This window comes from Neoarius graeffei, chromosome 26 (assembly GCF_027579695.1).
Source record: "Neoarius graeffei isolate fNeoGra1 chromosome 26, fNeoGra1.pri, whole genome shotgun sequence".
NCBI lineage: Eukaryota > Metazoa > Chordata > Actinopteri > Siluriformes > Ariidae > Neoarius > Neoarius graeffei.
In genome coordinates this window covers 10,929,406-10,950,766 of record NC_083594.1, presented here as the reverse complement: position 1 = coordinate 10,950,766, position 21,361 = coordinate 10,929,406, and the positions used below count along the sequence as shown (strand labels likewise).

At 39.2% G+C, this 21,361-nt stretch overlaps 2 protein-coding genes across 2 annotated transcripts; both read left to right on the top strand.

The window, feature by feature from the left end:
* Positions 1-9,935: 9,935 nt before the first annotated feature.
* Positions 9,936-10,583, top strand: LOC132873954 (transcription factor HES-5-like). The gene is made up of 2 exons (XM_060909778.1): positions 9,936-10,058; positions 10,161-10,583. Exons 1-2 carry the CDS (start codon positions 9,936-9,938, stop codon positions 10,581-10,583), a joined length of 546 nt encoding a protein of 181 aa, XP_060765761.1.
* Positions 10,584-18,020: 7,437 nt separating this feature from the next.
* Positions 18,021-18,923, top strand: LOC132874017 (transcription factor HES-5-like). The gene is made up of 2 exons (XM_060909877.1): positions 18,021-18,103; positions 18,208-18,923. The coding sequence occupies exons 1-2, from the start codon at positions 18,041-18,043 to the stop codon at positions 18,619-18,621; spliced, it is 477 nt and encodes a 158-aa protein (XP_060765860.1). The 5' UTR covers positions 18,021-18,040; the 3' UTR covers positions 18,622-18,923.
* The last annotated feature ends 2,438 nt before the right edge of the window (positions 18,924-21,361 follow it).

The following is a 21,361-nucleotide window of genomic DNA, read 5'->3' as shown; positions in this document are numbered from 1 at the left end:
GACACACAGCTGGTCCCCACACCCCCAGGGCTGAAGCTTTTTACATCTTTTTAGATAACCATCTTGACCTTCCTTAACCACACTGTAAGCACAGAAAATTCCCATCTGGCGTTGCATTTGCAGGAACAGCAAATATAGCAAAATACTGTCTGATTAATTTTGCTGTTTTGTATACAGTATGTTACTTTCATACTTTGTATGAACTGTATAGTTCATACAATCTGTGAATCAATAGATTTAAAAAAAAAAAAAAAGCATGGTTATATCGAGGGGGCAGCATGGTGGTGTATTGGTTAGCGCTGTCGCCTCACAGCAAGAAGGTCCGGGTTCGAGCCCCATGGCCGGCGAGGGCCTTTCTGTGCGGAGTTTGCATGTTCTCCCTGTGTCCGCATGGGTTTCCTCCGGGTGCTCCGGTTTCCCCCACAGTCCAAAGACATGCAGGTTAGGTTAACTGGTGACTCTAAATTGAGCGTAGGTGTGAATGTGAATGTGAATGGTTGTCTGTGTCTATGTGTCAGCCCTGTGATGACCTGGCGACTTGTCCAGGGTCTACCTCGCCTTTCGCCTGTAGTCAGCTGGGATAGGCTCCAGCTTGCCTGCGACCCTGTAGAACAGGATAAAGCGGCTAGAGATAATGAGATGAGATGAGGTTATATCGAGACGATGTTTTCGACAATGCTAATTAAATAAACATACATTTCAGCTGAGCCAGGCAAAGGCTACTGATATGTTATACAGTTTATAGTTACATTATTTACATCTTAATATGCGTGGAAAGCCATGGATTAATGGTTAGAGAAGCGGCTTTGGGACCAAAAGGTTGCCGGTTGAATTCCCTGGACCAGTAGGAATGGCTGAAGTTCCCTTCAGCAAGGCACCTACTCCCCAACTGCTCCCTGGACTGCTCAGGGTATGTTGTACATCGCTCTGGATAAGAGTGTCTGCTTAGTGCCTGTAATGTAATATTAAGGTAAAGTGCTAGTCAAAAGTTTGTACACCCCCACTCTACTCTGTATTTTCTACATTGTAGAACAATACTGAAAACATCAAAACTATTAAATACCATTTGGAACATATATGGAATTATGCGGTCAACAAAAAATGTGTTTAAAAAAACATAACGTTTTTGATTCTTCAAAGTAGCCAGCTTTACCTTGATGACGCTTTGTACACTATTGGCATTATCTTAACCAGCTTCATGAGGTCATCACCTGGAATGCTTTTCAATTAACAGACGTGCCTCGTCAAAAGTTAATTAGTGGATGAGTTTCTTGTCTTCTTAATGCATTTGAGATCAAACAGTAAATAGTAAATAATAATAATAATACCCTATAATAAATAGCCCTATTTCATAACTGTAGTAATCCATATTAGGTCAAGAACCACTCAGCTAAGTAAAGAGAAATGACATCCATTGTAATGTTACGACATGTAGTTTTAAGTCTTTTAATTCATAAAAATAAAGAAAAAACACTGAATTAGAAGGTGTGTCCAAACTTTTGACTGGTATTGTATGTTTTGATGAATCACTAATATGAGAAACTGGTTTGGAGATTTTTTTTCATACTCTGGACGTAATTTGACTTCATATTATTTGATTATGCATATATTTAACTATTATTATTATTATTATTATTATTATTATTATTATTATTAAAACTATATATGGTATTATTATATAACAATGAAACATACCCATAGATTACTCTGAGTAAGGAGTAAATTTGGGAGTCTTTAGGCTAGACAAGACTTGACTGTGAATTTTTTTCTTAATTTGTTTACGTTTTTAATTCTATAGCATAATTATTTTGCTGTTCTACAGCATTGGAGTTATCCTTTAAAAATCCAGTATCCTGTAGTCTAATTATAATTCTTTTGTATACTCTTGTCTTTTTAATTTTCTTTCTAAACAATCTGCTGTAATTTAAAACACTACTAGAGAATTTAGGACCATAACTGTTCATTATACTTTCAATAAAGATATCAAAAAAGATATTTCAAAATCAGTGCAACTGATCGATAAGCATGGATAACTGAAACTGGGCATGAATTTGAGCATAGTTTTGTCCTATTTCAAATTGTTGTCAATTGTTTCCCTGCAAATTATTATCATGAGGTATAAAATTATTTATTCTACCCACATTGACTGGATATGAGCAATCGCACACTCTGATTGGCTACTCTACTACTAGGATATCAACTCGTATTCCGTGAGCAGAGAAAAACAAAATGGTGGAGCGTGTTGCTGAACCAACCGAGGACGAAATAAAAACTCTATTTGAAAACACACCAAAAATAAAGCAACAAAATATGGAATAAAAGTATTTGATGGTAAGAATGTATCTTTTTTATTTTCAATAATATTGCATTTTTCACAAATTGCTACCATCATTTTGCCGGTTTGTTTACATTCTGAGCAGAAATGAGTTTGCCTGATGTTTTGTATAAAGTTTTTATTCATCGAATTTGCAAAAAATACAAATAAAAATGCTCTGTTTCTCAAAATCCAGTGAATGTGGATAGGATAAAACAATTATTTCACTCAATCTCATCGTACATGGACTATAGCCTCTATCAGCTCATCTACGACTCGATTTCGTGGAATAACTGTTAAATATCACCTATCGTATGTGAGAACATTTCCTTTCTCTCCACATTTATAACTAACACAATAAAATAATGCATTAGTTTCACATTTTCTCCATCATATTCATGGACACACAAGGAATATGAATAAGGCTGAAATAATATTTATTTCATAAGAACAAATATGCAGATTTAAAATAAAAAAATTAACAAAAATTGTCATTACAATGATACATTGTATCTGTAGAAATCAATTAAACTTCTTTTTTTTTTAAGAGTGAGCCATGTCCTTCAGCAGACAGCACGCCCATTATTTCCTCCTAAATATAACTCGTGTCTCTCAGTGAGAGCAAAAGTTTTAAGGATAGTTTTAAAATGTAGATAAACTGCATCCTGGGTTTATTCTGCAGTATTGCATATGTACTCATAAATAAATCTGTGGAATATTTTTGCTTATAATCTCCACAGGTAAGATATTTTTAATATTAAAATATCAAAAAGTTGTATAATTATAGGCTGAGGATCATCCAGAGTGAAAGTGCTATTTTTTCCTCTGGAGTTGAGGTAGTTCAGAGTGTCTTTAAGTGCTGACATCCTCATTATTCTACTGCTCAAAAAACAGTGGTGTCACATCTTCTGTCGGGGACGGGCAAAGTCGGAGAATGTCCCGAGTACACCTGGAGTAGCCATTGTGAAAAACCAAGGCTTTCTTCATGGTGAAGAAGGATACTGTCTTTTCCAGAAGATCAGTGGTGGGGATTCCGTTCTGGAGGTGTTCTTCAAGTGACGACTTCAGTTTCTCCACCTTGCTGAAACACTTCCTTTCCCAGCTGTGGAGTTTACATCTGCAAATAAATAAATAAATAAAAAGATCGATCAATCAATCGATTGATCTATGTGACATCAACATATTGCCTCAATTCTGCAAAATATGGTATGCTGACATACTGGTATATACAGTAATAATGCAGAAGAAGAAGCCTTTATTTGTCACACATGTGTACACTTGAGCACAGACTTAAGCACACAGTGAAATTCCTCTCTGCATTTAACCCACCTGAAGCAGTGAACACACACATGCACACACAAGTGAGCAATAAGCACACACACATACCCAGAGCAGTGGGCAGCTATGCTACAGCACCCAGGGAGCAGTTGTGGGTTAGATGCCTCGCTCAAGGGCACTTCAGCCCAACCTCAGGCCATGGCCACCCCATGTTAACCTAACCACATGTCCCTGGACTGTGTAGGAAACCGGAGCACCCGGAGGAAACCCACACAGACACGGGGAGAACATGCAAACTCCACACAGAAAGGCCCCTGTCGGCTGCCGGGCTCGAACCCAGAACCTTCTTTCTGTGAGGCGACAGCGCTAACCACTACACCACCATGCCACCCGTATAAAACAGTTATAGTGATTATATATAATACATTTAATCATTAAAAACTACACTTAAGGAAACAGTTAGTCATTCTAAGAAATAATGTAATACAAAACAATATAATGACAAAAAATAACAATAATGTCGATAAAATTAAAAGTAATAAATTAAAATAAATTTAAAAAAGAAACAAAACCTAATTATTTATTATGAAAGAACTTTTCACCACTCTATTAAGAAATTTAAAGGAGTGGTGAAAAGTTCTTTCATAGTAAATAATTAAGCTTTGTTTCTTTCTTTTTTTAATTTCTTTTTCAAATTTTTTTATTGACTATTGTTTTTTGTCATTATCATGCTGTTTTTTATTATATTATTTCTTAGAATGACTTACAAACTGTTTACTTGAGTGTAGTTTTTAATGATTGTATGTATATATATGATTTTCAGTAAGGCTCTGGAAAAATGGAAATATATATACTGTATACTGTACACACACACACATATATATATATATATATATATATATATATATATATATAAATAAAATACATAAGAATAAATTATTTTATATATATATATAATTTTTTATTTTTCCAGAGCCTTACTGAAAATCATATTGTATGACACAGGTCTTCTGAATACAGATTCTTCTTCCAGTTGAGGCAGACTGGTACAGATGACATCATTAGAAAAAAAATTATTTAATTTTATATAATAATGCTCAATTCTGATTGGTCAGATTGATTGATTGGTGTTGATTCATTTTTTGTAACAGCCGGGCTTGTACAGTATTTCCAGCTGCAAAGTTTATACTAATTTTTATTAATTTACAGGGACTTCTTTGATGGATGCTCTACTTTAAAATCAGTGGAATTTAGTTCCCTCTGAAATGTGGTCATTGTGATATATGTTTATTTCTGTAATATCTAAAAAAATATCAGGCCATTCTGTGGCTGGGAAGTTATTTAATTTGAGGGTATTAAAGCAAATAATGTGCATGAAATCGCTCGCTTCGCGCAGTCAAGCAGGCAGAGGAAGTCCGTGTGCGCATGCAGACTTCACACTTACCGTTGATCATGCACTGACAGTTCCATCATTCTGTCACTAAACAAACAGCTGATCACACCGAGGTGCTCGCTGACCGCCGATATTTATTAGTTTGGTCCTGCGTTTCCTTTCCTTCGCATATAACATGACGTCTTTTCTTCTCGCTTTCTGTTACTGTAGTCGGTCTTTCACATTTCATTCACACACTCACGTCCTCCATTTTTCTCTCCTGTTTCAAATTTGTATCCCACAATGCCTTGCGCGAACAGGGAAAGCCCACCATGTGATGCATGATGTAGTATCTTGTATTGTGTCATGGTGAAGCAGGAAAAAATAGCAGAGAATTTAGGGCCACGTGGTTAATTCATTAATTGTTTTATTTTTTAAAAAATGAATAAAATTGGAAGTCTGTGATTCAAATTCAGTAGCTTTCGGTCCACTAAACAAAAATAATTGGGTGTCAGGGAAAATTCTTTTTATGACCTACACTTGAAAAACCTGAAAGGCAGTCTACTTTTAAGTATAACTACATTGAATGTAACTATAAATCAGGGGTGGGCAATTATTTTTTCCATGGGGCCACATGAGAAACAGAAAATTTTGTGGAGGGCCGGACCAAAAGGCTGAACTAAATTCTGCATAATATTAATTGTATTTCTTTATATAAAGCAGTAAATAACATTGTTTTTACAAGCTGCTAAGACTGGTAAGAGTATGGAAAAAATGAGGTTGCCTTACAAAAAATGTCATTTATTCAATCAAATTTCCCAAAACAATGGTTAACAAAATGTGAACGTTTGTACCGTTTTTTTTCAGTCACATTCACCCCAAAACACAATAAAGACATCACAATATTGTCTTTCTACTCCAAATATCAAGCAAGATACATCATATTATAATAATGATGCCCACATTTGTAGTCTAATCACCTCATTTGGTGTTTTTCAGTTTTTTATTTGTTCAGTGAGAGAAATCTCGTCTCTGTTGGTCTTTAACGAGTGCATCAGAGTCAGGTTGAATGTCTGAGGTGGAGATGCGAAGCACAGCTGACAGACGATCATCAGTCGATTCGGTGTAGGAATCAGATCTTTTTTTTTTATTAAATTCAAACAAACAGAATTATTTTATATTACAACATAAAATCACACCTCCTCTGAAAATATAATCTAAAAAGAAAACTTATCAAATACATATATATATATACAATATATGTAAAATGGAAAAAAAAAACGAGGGGTTTATGAAAGGTTAACTTCTGTTATGAATGTCTACAGTATATTTGCATGGGGATTGTTTATATATTTCAGACATTTTTGTAACAAGAACAGTTCATTCTTAAGAGCAGGCCATGAAGGGGGGGATTTGGCATATCGACACTTGTGTATGTAATATTTTGTAAAAATAATGAGATTATTCACCAAAAAGTAGGAATCAGATCTACAGATCGTCTCGGGCTCCGGCGCCTGCTGGTGACGTCACACTATGTGATTGGCTGGACCGTTTGAAGGATGACGTACAAGTTTGTGGTTGGTCTGGACAAATTACGGAAGTAGTTATCGTGCGATTAGGTTTCGTGGGATTTCATGTCATGTTCATGTCGCGCGCATTGCGTTTTTGTTGAACACAACTTCAAAATAAAAGCAATGCACATTCAGTCCATGCATGAGGTAAAATTAGAAAATAAATTTATTTTGTAATTTCTAATTAACCTTACGCGGGCCATTCAGAATGAACCAAAGGGCCGGATGCGGCCCGCGGGCCGTAAAATGCCCAGGTCTGCTATAAATGGATAAAAAGTACTGTACGACCAACACTCTTTATTTAAATCAAAAATTGTAATTGTCAAACTGCTGTGATAGAAGAGGAATAAAACACCCCCAAGCATGCTGTTAGAGAAAAATAATTAACTTTGATGTGGTCCATGTTGGGTCGAGCCTCATAACCCCACCGTATTGTTGATTATTTTCCTATAACAGCACGTCCCCAAGTGCTTTATTTCCTACATGAGGTACTGTAGAACACTATTACATTTTTAAACAGTACACTTATGTCTTATGGAACAAACATAACAGATGGAATTTTGATCAAATTGTTTGCATGCATGTATATTGCATTTCTAATGTCCAAAAATAGTTTAATAGACACAGTATTCGTTGTTGTTGTTTGCTGTTAATTGCAAGCAGATACAATGATTTTGTGAAAAATGTCCTCCTGAGGCTATATCACGAAAACCCCCAGTATCCCCACTACCTGGCATGATGAATGTTGTCCTGAGGGGTGATGTCCATGTAGGCAGGCATGTTTGATGCTAGCTTCGGTGCTTGAGACTCAAGTCCGGTTCTTCTTAGACCACAGGCCTTGCTGGGGTTCACTTTGAATCTGGGTTTTATCTCCTGATCTTGCATGTATTTATACCAAAGTTTGTCTGCGTCCAGCCAATGAGAACATCAGAAATTAAACAATAGTCTACTTTGGAAAGTGGGAATCTAATGGGACACTTCAGTGGACAGGTGGGACGCTCTCTTCTCGGCCATCTGGCATCAGGGTCACACTTACTCCACTGTGGGAAAATGATGAGGGGCATGAGCATCCAGATTCCCCCAAGTTCCCACACTGTGATTAGTAATAAAAACTGAAGGTAGGTAGATGTGCGTGTTTTCTGTAAGCACTGAGTGAGTAATGCACCAATATTTGCAAAGTTACAGCGAAAAATATGTAAAAACGCATTCATGTCACCATCCATATGCTCTTCAATGGATATAGTTTTTCTTATCACCCACATGCTCTACAAGTGTATATATAAAAATGCCCGTCTTACAGAATTTTAATCTACGTTGGTATTTAAAGTATTACTCAAGGATTTGAGTTGAGTTACAGTTCATTTGGTTGCAGTCTCTCACTCTGGTAACTGATCATTCCTGTGAGAGCGGACACACTTCTATTGTGTGAGGGATTTAAAGTGATGAATGATGAAGTGTGGGAAGCCGTGTGCCTCTGCAGCTCCCACCAGTTCGGAGCAGACGAGGGGTGTGTGACTGGGGCGTTCTCAGCTTACTACTAATGGACAGCTGTACGTGTGCGTGTGTGTGTGCACGTGTGTGTTTGTCTATGTACCAGACAATGTGAAATATAAGCCTGGGAATATCTAGGAGGCCTTTTAACTACTAGGCATCTGAATGAAAACTGTATTATGCTACAAAGTGCATCTTTTCTGGATTTTCAGTAGGTTGCGTCTTTTGCCTGGCAAAGTGAATATCGTGAAGCTTTCAAAATCATTTCAGGTGCACAAATGGGCCTCAAGTTGTAATCACAGTTGTATTTAGAGAACATAATGTTTAAATGTCAATTTAAAACTGATTTAAAATACAGTATAATTAGACATTAAAGACATGTGGAGTGGTGCTTATTTTCCCATAACAGCACATCCTGAAATGCTTATTCTTCTTATACCATAGCAATTTGTCAAGAATTATAGAGATTTTATTAATTAGGAATGTTTAGCTCATCCGGCCATAGGCCAGACCGGATGAGCTTATGCAATTACGCGTTGTCGTCCATCCACAATTTACAAAAATCGCTACTCCTCCTACAAGATTGATCGTATTTCGATCAAACTCACATACAATGTTCCCCAGGTGGGTGTGCATAAAATTTGTTAAGATGGCAGCGCCACCTGTTATATTTATGATTTTATGGGTGCCTGAAATTTTTGGGTGACTCGTCACGTTAAACTGCTGGAACGTTTTTACTAAAACTCATCCAGAAGACTCTAAAGACATGATCCAACAAGAATTGTTCACCAGGTGGCGCCACCTGCCATGGATGAGGCTACACAGGGGTCATGTGCAATTTCGTGAAAATTGCTACTCCTCCTACAGGACAGATTTTGATCAAACTCATATGGCACATTCCCCAGGTGAGTATGTATAAAAGTTGTCAAGACGGTGGCGCCACCTGTCATATTTAACATTTTATGGGCGTTTGAAAATTTTGAGTGACTCGTCACACTGAACACTACTGTTCGTAAACTGCGAGGGTGTTTTCACTGAAACTCACCCAGAAGACTCTAAAGACATGTTCCAACAAGAATTGTTCACCAGGTGGCGCCAAGTGCCATGGATGAAGCTACACAGGGATCATATACAATTTCAGAAAAATCACTCATCCTCCTACAGGACTGATCGGATTTCAAACTCACACGCAACAACAGTGGCCGGTATGAGCTCCAGCCTCACTGAGGCTATGTTTATTTATTATTCTTTTTAACAGGTTAGAGTTATATTTAATATTAATGAACATCTGTACAACAAGTAAGCTGCTCTTATCACTGATATTATCACAGGTATACTATATATAATCATTCTCTCATCAGCTGATCTTTACTTCCTTACTTTTGAAGTTAATAAGACAAAACCATGTTACTGAGAAACCACAAAGCCGTCTGTCCTGAAAACTTTCCTATGTTGAAAACTTAATGTTATAAAGTATTGACACTGGAGATGCCTTGCATAAATGTTAAATAAAAAAATATCTTCTTCACCGTATCAACAATTGTTTGCTTAAAAGTGATTAGATAAACTTTGGAACATATAACTTTGCACGTGTGAGCAGTGATGGTGAGCGTGTGCTCTGTCAGTGACGTTGATCCCAGCATCAGGCAGCAGATCTGCTCTCTTTACAGGGTCACCACTTTCCCAGATCCACACAGTGTTCAGTGAGTCCATCTCCATCACCATCATCCCTCCACCTGCTCCCCTGAGACATGGACATTGTCCTCTGCTAGAAGAGCACTGAGCATGTGGCAGGCCTACATTCCTCATTGTGTGTCCAAGCTCTCCCATTGGCTCCAAACTGTGAGAAACTCCAACAAGCCCAAGACCCACACATTCATATGGAGATTTGGGAGTATAAATAGAGGAGATGCAGCCAGGACAAATCACACTCATGCTACACAGACAGATCTACAGCACAGAGACAGCCATGGCACCAACCATCACTTCAGCAGTGACCATCTCAAACGATCACCTACCTCTGAACAACAAGGTCAGTTAGCAACCTGCTTCCTTTCAATGTTTATAATTACCTGCTTTATACTTAATAACTGTTCATAGTTCAAGAGGACTAAACGTTCTCTGTTATTTGCAGCTGAGGAAGCCGATGGTGGAGAAGATGCGCAGAGATCGTATCAACAGCAGCATTGAGCAGCTGAAGTCTCTCCTGGCTCCAGAGTTCCTCAATCATCAGCCTGAGTCCAAGCTGGAGAAAGCAGATATCCTGGAGACCACAGTCAGTTTCCTGAGACGACAGCAACAGCCTGCATTCTCCTCCAGCTCAGCAGCTGTCAATCAAGGCTTCTCCAGATGTGTCCATGAGGTTGTCCACTTCCTGTCCAAAGAAGAGGTGAAAATACAGAGCCGGAGAAAACTCCTGAAGCACTTCCAGAATCTGCAGCCATCTTCAGACGAGAACAGGAGGGAAAGTGTTCTGTCTCAGCTGAGCTCTACAGAGCAGAAGATCATCAGTGAAGAGAAGCCTCCAGTGAAGCGCGCCCTCTGGAGGCCGTGGTAAAGAGAAGACTCAAAGTAGAAAACACAAGTCCATGGACTTTCTACCAGTTTTTGAGGAACTGTTTTTCTCACAAACAATATCTGTCATACATGAGTTTTTAACCTGCTTTTTAAAGATGTTGATTGTTTGCTGTATTTAGCATAATGTACACTTCTGTTTGAAGAAATGATGGCATCCATCTGCGAATCTACTTTGTTCAAAAATGTGCTTTAAACTGATATTATGTACTCTATGGGTGTGTTAGTCAATTAATTCATATTTTATTCCCCATCTGGGAATCTACTTTGTATAAAAACTGTGCTTTGTATTGAATTATACTCTGTGAGTACTTTTTATGTTTTTTTTAAAAACTTACTTTCAGTTTTGTAATATCTAACCACAGTGTGGTTCTTGTTTTGATCACTGAAAATATATGTGAGCCTTTTGTTAAGGTTTGTATCTTTGTCATGATATATCTGAACTCAACATTTGAAGCAGATAACATTGCATTAATGTCTTTGTTCATACTCATGTTTATTCGGGGAAAGAGAATAAATAACTGTTGATGAACTGTTGATGGGTTCAGACTCATCTCATCTCATCTCATCTCATTATCTCTAGCTGCTTTATCCTCTTCTACAGGGTCGCAGGCAAGCTGGAGCCTATCCCAGCTGACTACGGGTGAAAGGCGGGGTACACCCTGGACAAGTCGCCAGGTCATCGCAGGGCTGACACATAGACACAGACAACCATTCACACGCACATTCACACCTACGGTCAATTTAGAGTCACCAGTTAACCTAACCTGCATGTCTTTGGACTGTGGGGGAAACCGGAGCACCCGGAGGAAACCCATGCGGACACGGGGAGAACATGCAAACTCCGCACAGAAAGGCCCTCACCGGCCACGGGGCTCGAACCCGGACCTTCTTGGGTTCAGACTCACATGCCTTATTCTAATGGTCTACAGTACTGTGTAAAAGTCTTAGGCACCCTATTATTTTTCATACAAATTTTGTTGTAGATTTCTATTTTATGACTTCGACATTGAGTCAGTACGAAAACATGTTAGAGTTCTGAACATTAATTTGTTTTCCAGCACAAAATTAAATCTCACCTCATCTCATTATCTGTAGCCACTTTATCCTGTTCTACAGGGTCGCAGGCAAGCTGGAGCCTATCCCAGCTGACTACGGGTGAAAGGCGGGGTACACCCTGGACAAGTCGCCAGGTCATCACAGGGCTGACACATAGACACAGACAACCATTCACACTCACATTCACACCTACGCTCAATTTAGAGTCACCAGTTAACCTAACCTGCATGTCTTTGGACTGTGGGGGAAACCGGAGCACCCGGAGGAAACCCACGCGGACACGGGGAGAACATGCAAACTCCGCACAGAAAGGTCCTCGCCGGCTACAGGGCTCGAACCCGGACCTTCTTGCTGTGAGACAACAGCGCTAACCACTACACCACCGTGCCACCACAAAATTAAATGTTGCATTAAAAAAAGTTTGTATCTGAGCAGCATATTCCATAAGAGAGCACTTTTCAGATTCACACACATCACATTATCTCTAGCCGCTTTATCCTTCTACAGGGTCGCAGGCAAGCTGGAGCCTATCCCAGCTGACTACGGGCGAAAGGCGGGGTACACCCTGGACAAGTCGCCAGGTCATCACAGGGCTGACACATAGACACAGACAACCATTCACACTCACATTCACACCTACGCTCAATTTAGAGTCACCAGTTAACCTAACCTGCATGTCTTTGGACTGTGGGGGAAACCGGAGCACCCGGAGGAAACCCACGCGGACACGGGGAGAACATGCAAACTCCACACAGAAAGGTCCTCGCCGGCTACAGGGCTCGAACCCGGACCTTCTTGCTGTGAGACAACAGCGCTAACCACTACACCACCGTGCCACCACAAAATTAAATGTTGCATAAAAAAAAGTTTGTATCTGAGCAGCATATTCCATAAGAGAGCACTTTTCAGATTAAAAAAGAAAACACAATGTTTTTGGGTTTTGGTGCAAAATTAAAAAGCAAGCGTGACAGTCAAAGTGTCCAGAAGAACTGTGGCTGGTTCTGTAAGATGCACAATAAAACCTACAGCTCATTTCCTTATAAAACTGCACTCATTGTACCTGAGACTACCATTTATTTTTATTTTTAAAGCAAAGGGTCCTCTCTCACCAAATATCGACTTTGTTTCATTTATTATGGCTATACTATACTGTTTTATAGTGGGTTTTTTATGTTGAAACATTTAATTTCATTATTTTTAAGCCATTTGTGGTCTACAGAATTTCTTTACATGTACCTCACCTATTAATTAATAATTCAGTAATTTCTAAATAACTGAATATATTTCAGTATAAATAACACAAAAAATAGCCTATATGGAAAAGTACAGTTTAGTCTCCTCTTCTTAAGTATGTGGATAAAACAGTCTGATGAAGGACTATTTAATATTTGATTTCATGTGATTTAAAACCCTATAACCACACTCGCTTTTTCTGCTATGTATTTTTTTTTTCAATCATTTGAGCCAAGGGTTAAACCTAAGTACTAAAAAAAAGTTCTTAACCTAAGTGTGTATGGAATGTTTATTAAGTGATTTCAATTACAAAATGACACCAAAAAAAAGATCCATACTAAATTTGATAGTTTGGGTATGAATCGTAGCATATGCCTTCACTGTAAATGGCTGATGAGGTTGACGTGGGTGTGCTGGGAACAGAGAGAACATCCAGGACCAGGGTTGAGGACCTGCTGCATACACTGGAGGCGAATTATGTAACAAATACATAAGTTGAGTGTTATACCTGTTACACCATCCTTTGCAGATTTATTGCATAAAATATGAACTACATGCACATGTTCCTACTCCTGATTTGATTCTGATGATAAAAACATCTAACTATCTACAAACACCCCCCACCCCAAAAAAAAAATCATTGCAGCTTTTTCAGTCTTCTCGACTTACTTTGTTTTCTGTTCTCATGCATGGAAGATCCGTATTTCTACAAATAGGTTGTGTTTCTTTCATAGCCTACAAAAAAAGCCACAAATGGTGTGCAGACTTAAACGAATGGAAAAAAAGATAATCCATTAATGCATACACTTGTGTCTGTATTTATTCTCAAAATAACGACCCCAGAAACACAAGACTTGGCTTTTTCCCACGCCGATGTATAATTAAAGGAGAACAACAACAACAACCTAAAAAAAACCACAGCAGTGATGCCCCTGGTATGTCTTGTGTTGGAGCTACTTCCTCTCCCATGATTGGAAACCAACACAGGCCACTATAAAGTATTAAAAGTGTGCCTGTAATACAGAAACTACATGTTGGGCTCACAAGTTCACCATGTAGGTGTGAGGCAGTAAAGTCTTCTGGCCATGCTTCTCTTCACCGCTGTCTTTGATCCTGGAAGTTGTAATGGCCTTGTCTTTGCTTTGAGACCCAACCCAAGTTTCTCAGGCTACATCCACACGACAACGGCAACGAGATTTTTTTTTTTTAAATATCGCGTCCACATGGGCAACGGATCAGTAAAATATCAGGTACATATGGCAACGCAACACTTGCTGAAAACGATGCAATACACATGCCACACCTCTACGTGCGCTGTAAGACGGTCCCATCGGAGACACCAGAACAATAGAAGAAGTAGACGCATGCGCATAAACCCCTTCTTCTGTAGCAGTAGCCACATAAAGTTTTGATTATTAATCAGTAGCGTAAAACGAAAGATGCGGAAAGAGGAATGAATGGGGGTAGATGGAAGCCGGTACGCCAACATTCTGATATCCTCCAGAATTCTTTAATGGTCCGGAATAAATTGAATGCTACACATTGATGGATTACTTTGTTCTTCTACGCCCTTTTTGAGGAATGTATTGTTGGACTTCAACCAACATCTGAAGAGGTGAGATCGCTCCTTTTTTTCCCTATTTTTGCTGGCGGGATTGTTTTTGTTTTTGGAAAGCAGTGAAAATATTTTGTAAGCGCGTTTCATGAACCAAGTTATAGGATTTGTTGACAACTCGCATCGAGTTCGTTACACTTCTACCCGGCGTGAAGCACTGACAGTCATGTGGTTGTGACGTCATTGTAAACAAATCCGTTCTACTCATCCAGATGACTTCGCAACGGCGCCGTTGCCAGATTTTTCCACTCTGGAACCCGTTCTCAAAAGATTTCGTTTTGGGGCACCCAAAACGCCGGTGCCGTGTGGACGACAGGCCGAAACGATAAACAATTTTATCAGATTCACCTGAATCCGTTGCCGTGTGGACAGAGCCTCATTCTCACCTTCTCCTTCATCAGGTATCAAAGTGTTTTGTGCAACCTTGAATCAGGTTTTCAATGAAGGTGCATTAATTACTTGGGATTAATTCATGCGCCGTACTTAAATAGTCGATCGTGGTTATACAGGCATGGTTCACATTACACCTTGCACACCTGAACATTAAACAGACACACCTGAAACCTACAGAGCACCTAAAGCCCCAAAAGGTGATATATATTTTTAATCTCATGTGCACAAGTTATTATCTTGTGGAAACGAGTTATAATCTTGTCTGCACAAGATAATGACTTGTTCCCGTGAGAAAAGGATGCATATGAATTGATAGTAAACTATCTTATGCACACAAGACAACAACTTGTTCCTGCAAGAAAGGTATGCTAATCATCCATCCATTATCTGTAGCCGCTTATCCTATCCTGCAGGGTCGCAGCAGGCAAGCTGGAGCCTATCCCAGCTGACTACGGGCGAAAGGCGGGGTACACCCTGGACAAGTCGCCAGATCATCGCAGGGCTGACACAGACACAGACAACCATTCACGCTCACATTCACACCTACGGTCAATTTAGAGTCACCAGTTAACCTAACCTGCATGTCTTTGGACTGTGGGGGAAACCGGAGCACCCAGAGGAAACCCACGCAGACACGGGGAGAACATGCAAACTCCGCACAGAAAGGCCCTCGCCGGCTGCTGGGCTCGAACCCGGACCTTCTTGCTGTGAGGCGACAGTGCTAACTGCTACACCACCGTGCTGGTATGCAAATCAATTTATAGTAAACTATCTCGTGAGCACAAGATAACGGCTTGTTCCTTCAAGAAAGGCATGCCTATGAATTTATAGTAAACTTTTGCATGTTTGCATGAGAGAACAACTTGCTCCCACAAGAAAGGTATGCAAATCAATTTATCACCCAGTTGTAGCACCAGAGTTAGCTATGAGCTAATTTTCATCTGTGGTCCCTATGCAGGCAGTGTAAAAGCACATATAAAACAGACAATCCAAAACAACAATTAACCACAACAAATAATAATATTTATAACAATACAGTATCACAAATAAACATACAAACATCATACAATACATACACTACATGGACAGAGCATCCACTGACATCAGTAGTAATGTCCCTGATTAATGCTACTGTATGTCTACACTTACGGTACCAGTCAAAAGTTTGGACACGCCTTCTAATTCAATGGTTCTTATTTATTTTTATGAATTAAAAGTCACTTCATGGCTTAAAGTAATGATGGATGTCGTTTCTCTTTACTTAGATTTTTGAGCAGTTCTTGACATAATATGAATTACTACAGGTGGCATGGTGGTGTAGTGGTTAGCGCTGTTGCCTCACAGCAAGGAGGTTCTGGGTTCAAGCCCAGCAGCTGATGGGGGCCTTTCTGTGTGGAGTTTGCATGTTCTCCCCGTGTCTGCGTGGGTTTCCTCCGGGTGCTCCGGATTCCCCCACAGTCCAAAGACATGCAGTTTAGGCTCATTGGTGACTCTAAATTGACTGTGAATGTGAGTGTGAATGGTTGTTTGTGTCAGCCCTGTGATGATCTGGCAACTTGTCCAGGGTGTACCCTGCCTCTCGCCCATAGTCAGGTGGGATAGGCTCCAGCTTGCCCGCGACTCTGCACAGGATAAGCGGTTATAGATAATGGATGGATGGATTACTACAGTTGTGGAATCGGGCTATTTACTGTATTTTTATTATTTACTATTTACTGTTTGATCTCAAACCCATTAAGAAGGCAAGAAACTCGTCCACTAATTAACTTTTGACAAGACACACCTGTTAATTGAAAAGCATTCCGGGTGACTACCTTATGAAGCTGGTTAAGATAATGCCAACAGTGTGCAAAGCATCATCAAGGTAAACGGTGACTCCTTGGAAGAATCTAAAATAAAATCTCAAATATATTTTGTTTTTTTAAAACATTTTTGTTTACCTCACAAGTCCATATATGTCCCATATACTATTCCATAGCTTTGATGTATTTAGTATTGTTCTACAATGTAGAAAATAATCAAAATACACAAGAATCTATGAATGAGTAGAGTAGAGCAGAGCAGGTGTGTCTAAACTTTTTGACTGGTACTGTACATCGAACCTGAACCTTAACCTCACTAACCAATGGGAGAACTTTTTAGCTGCCAGTTTTGTAAGATTTCCCACAAGGTCAAAACACAAAACAAGGTCTATTCGTGTGGAGATATAAAAACACACCCAGACACACACAACTGTGGTACAGATCTGTGTCTTAACTTCATTTCATCTTCTTTCAGCTGCTCCCATTAGGGGTCGCCACAGCAGATCTGTTCCGCATATTTGATTTGGCATAGGTTTTACCCTGGATGCCCTTCCTGATGCAATTCTCCCCAATCTATCTGGGCTTGGGACTGGCACTAAGTATGCATGGTCTTGTGCAACCCCAGTGGCTGGGTATTTTAGCTAATCTGCATGTCTTTGAAACCGTAGGAAGAAACTGGAGCACCTGGAGAAAACCCACACAAACATGAGAACATGGAAACTCCACACATCAGCTGTGAGGTTCGAACTTGGAACTTTCTTGATGTGAGGTGACAGTGCTAACTACGGTGCCACCCTCTTACTTGATTTCATACTGAACTTAAAATGTTTGAAATCACTGTTCAAAAAATATATTAAATCTATCAAAAAAATTCTCTTAAAACATTTGTTTAAATTGGTTAAAGAAAAGGGATATCATTTCATGGGTCAATAAATAGCTACTTTCCAAATATTTTTCAATCATTGTGAAAAAATAAAATCACTGTGAGGTTGGTTTCTGCTATGTGGCAACATTATAACATTAATTTCTAATCTAATATATTAATGTTATTTTAAATCTTTCAATGTTAAATATTTAGCTTTGTTCCGACATAGCCGATTAAATTGACAGACGCTGATGTAGCGTAATATGAATTGATGAAATATTGATTGACTCATGGAAGCCTGAATGGCTTGATTTGGTTTGTCGAAGACGCCTCACCCACTGGCCTCCGAGTGTGGGAAACCTAATCCTGCCTGGGACTCATGCCTTTGTAATGCTAATGCTCTCCTATAAATAGGGCAGAGAGGGATCCTCACTCACTACAGACTACATCTGACTCGCTCTCGTTCTGAAACCATGGCTCCTACCTACATGCCTTCTGCTGATTACTCAAAGCTTTCCAACAAGGAAAAACATAAAGTGAGTATCTCTCCTACTGTTGATTCAACTACTTAACCTTTTGAAATGTGTTCCATTTTTACAAAGTGAACAAGTTGTGAACAGAGTTTCTTTCTTTTTTTTAGCTAAGAAAACCAGTGGTGGAAAAAATGCGTCGCGATCGCATCAACAACTGCATTGAGCAGCTTAAGGTGATGCTGGAGAAAGAATTCCACCAGCAAGACCCCAACACCAAGCTGGAGAAAGCTGACATTCTGGAGATGACTGTCGTCTTCCTGAAGCAGCAGCTGCAAAGCCAGATCTCAGCACCTCAGAAAGCTCACTGTGATGATTACTCTCAGTGCTGGAGGGAAACCGTGAACTTCCTGTCTGCCAACTCCAAACTAGACGTCAGAGGTCAGCATCTCAATGGCTGTCAAGAATCCCAGAGAGCGCAGAAAGATTTGCCCGTGTCTCCACGTTCCTCCCAGATCCACCAAGCTCCAGTCAAGCAGGAGATCGAGATCAGTGTAAACCGAGCTGTATGGAGGCCTTGGTAGAGATCCTAAGTACTGAGACGCTCTCATGTTAACCAGATGGTAGTTTCACCATCGCTAAGTAGGAGTGTATTTTCCATTCCAGTGATTCAGATCATTTTCTCATGTTGGGTTTTGATCAGAATTCTCAATGTATGTTTATTCTGTGTCCTCCCTATGGGCAGGACAAGGTTATCAATTAACCCATGTTGTTTATCTTCATATTGAAGAGTTACACATGTTCAGATTTGTCTTAACCCCAGTGAAGTTTTATTTACTAAATTAATCTAATTGACTGTGTTTGTTAGCTTTTTTTCATAAAAGTTTTGCGCATGTATTTCTTTCTTGTTTTTCTTTTTTTTTTTTTACATGGTGCCTTAAATGTAACTGTGAATAAATCCAGGAAATATATTCCTTGTCGTAGATGGTTCGTTAATTTATTAGGCTTTATATATCATTAGATAAACTACACTTTGGCTGTTGCTGCTTTATGGTCAATCAAACCCCATGTGGTTTCATTAGAAGCAGTTAAACTGGTCTATTTGTAATTTACTGTAATTAATGCAAAACCATTTACACTTCAATAGGCTTTACATTTACATTTCTGTTTTGCAGTAAGCCGTAAACCTTGTGTTGCACATGAAGGCCACATTATAAATGTTGGAATTATCATTGGAATGAAAATGAATGGATTAGGATTTTCTTTGGTAAGATTTTCAGTATAGCATTTGACATCTAAGTCACAGATGTATTGTATAGTATATTATTCTTGGAACAGTCCCTATACACAGTATCAAATTGTTCCTGATGCATCTTGTAGAGAAGATATTCTGTATCATATTAATCATTTTTAATGATCATTTATTCAAAGCTGATTCAAATCTGAACCTTAGAAATCGGAGTAACAATTACAAGCCGACTCATGAAGAGCTAGCAGCTGGTTGTGATAAAGACTAAGGACCTAAAAAATTTGCAGAAAAGCTATTTCTATTTTATTCTATCCACATTCACTGGATATGAGCAATCGTGCACTCTGATTGGCTACTCTACTACTAGAATATCAGCTCACATACCGTGAGTAGAGAAAAACAAAATGGCAGAGCACATCAAGTCAGATATATCACTTTGCTATCAAGTATTTAAAAGAAACAGAAATAGCTAAAAGAACATAGTTTTATTCCAGTGATATCCCCTGTTCCACACTCCAGCCCAGTCGGTGGCAGTAATGCACCTTTAAGTTGGTTTGCCAACCGCCAAAAAGACTCTAAAGAAGAAGAACAAAATGGTGGAGCATGTTGCTGAACCAACCAAGGACGAAATAAAAACTCTACTCAAAAACAAAACCCTCAAAAATACAAAAAAGCAGCTCAACAAAATATGGAATAAAAGTATTTGATGGTAAGAACGTATCTTTTTTTATTTTTCAAGAATTATTATTATAGCATTTTTCACAACTTGCTCCTGTTATTTCGCCGGTTTGTTTACATTCTAAGCGGATATTATTTTGTCGGACGTTTTGTATAACATTTTTATTTATCGAGTTTGCAAAAAATAAAAATGCTCTCTCAAAATCCAGTTAATGTGGATAGAATAAAACAGTTATTCCACTCAATCTCATTGTACATGGCTTATAGCCGACGAGGCGCGTCGCACCGAGCTCATGTATGACTCGATTTTGTGGAATAACTGTTATATAGACTCAGATTTCCAGTATATAAGATTGAAAATGTTGATGAAACTCAAAAAATCATTTGTCTCCTATCCTAACCCTAACCCTAGTTCGCAAATATTTTCCCATCTGTTGCTCCATAGGATTAGCGCGAGTGCACGCATGTATAGACACGTGAAGAAAGCATGAGTTCACAGGACTGTGAGAAAGACAGCCCTAACGTCCTTGTCTATCCACTAAGGCCCTGATAGTCAGTGTGTGCCGTCAGCTCTGGTTTCAACAGACAGCTGGTGAGCTCAATGGATACGGGCCGTGTTTCTCGGCACATGTGTGGGGCCAGCTTCTCGTAGGATTTCCCACACTCCTGACACAGTCTCGCCTTTCAGCGCAGACACAAAGGAAGTGTGCCGCGCTAAATTATCCATTAGGCATGGTGGTGTGAATTCTGACCCTCCACCACAACGGATTCACAGCCTCCCACAGGGAGAGACCTGCAGGCTTGTTCAAATCAACTTGTTGAAGAGATTACTTAATATTGATTGAATATATGAGGAGTATTGTGAGATCTGTGTCTCAGAATTAGCTGCCATATGTCCTTGGTCTCACAGGACGGCAAGGGATGGGATTACAAGGCAGACAAACACTTAGTATGTCATACAACAGACTAGTCCAAGGATGTGTTGGAAGAACTTTGCATTATATACTGTATGTATATACACACAGACACAGCACCAGTCAAAAGTCACCTAATTCAATGTTTATTTATTTTTTATTAATTCAAAGACACTTCATGCCTTCAAGTACTGATAGATGTCGTTTCTCTTTACTTAGTTGAGCAGTTCTTGACATAATATGGATTACTGTATTTTTATTACGTAATACAGGGTTAGTCAAAATTATGTGAACACTAATGGATTAGTTTTCACCTGAATGTGTGGTGCGCCGTGACCGCTGCTGGCGTAATTGGGCCCTACTTTTTTGACACCCCAACAGTGACGTCAGACGTCTAGTTACAGATGGTGCAGCAGTACGCCATTGATGAACTTCCACTACAGATCCGATTGGTGGGGTATTTCCAACAGGATGGCACACCGC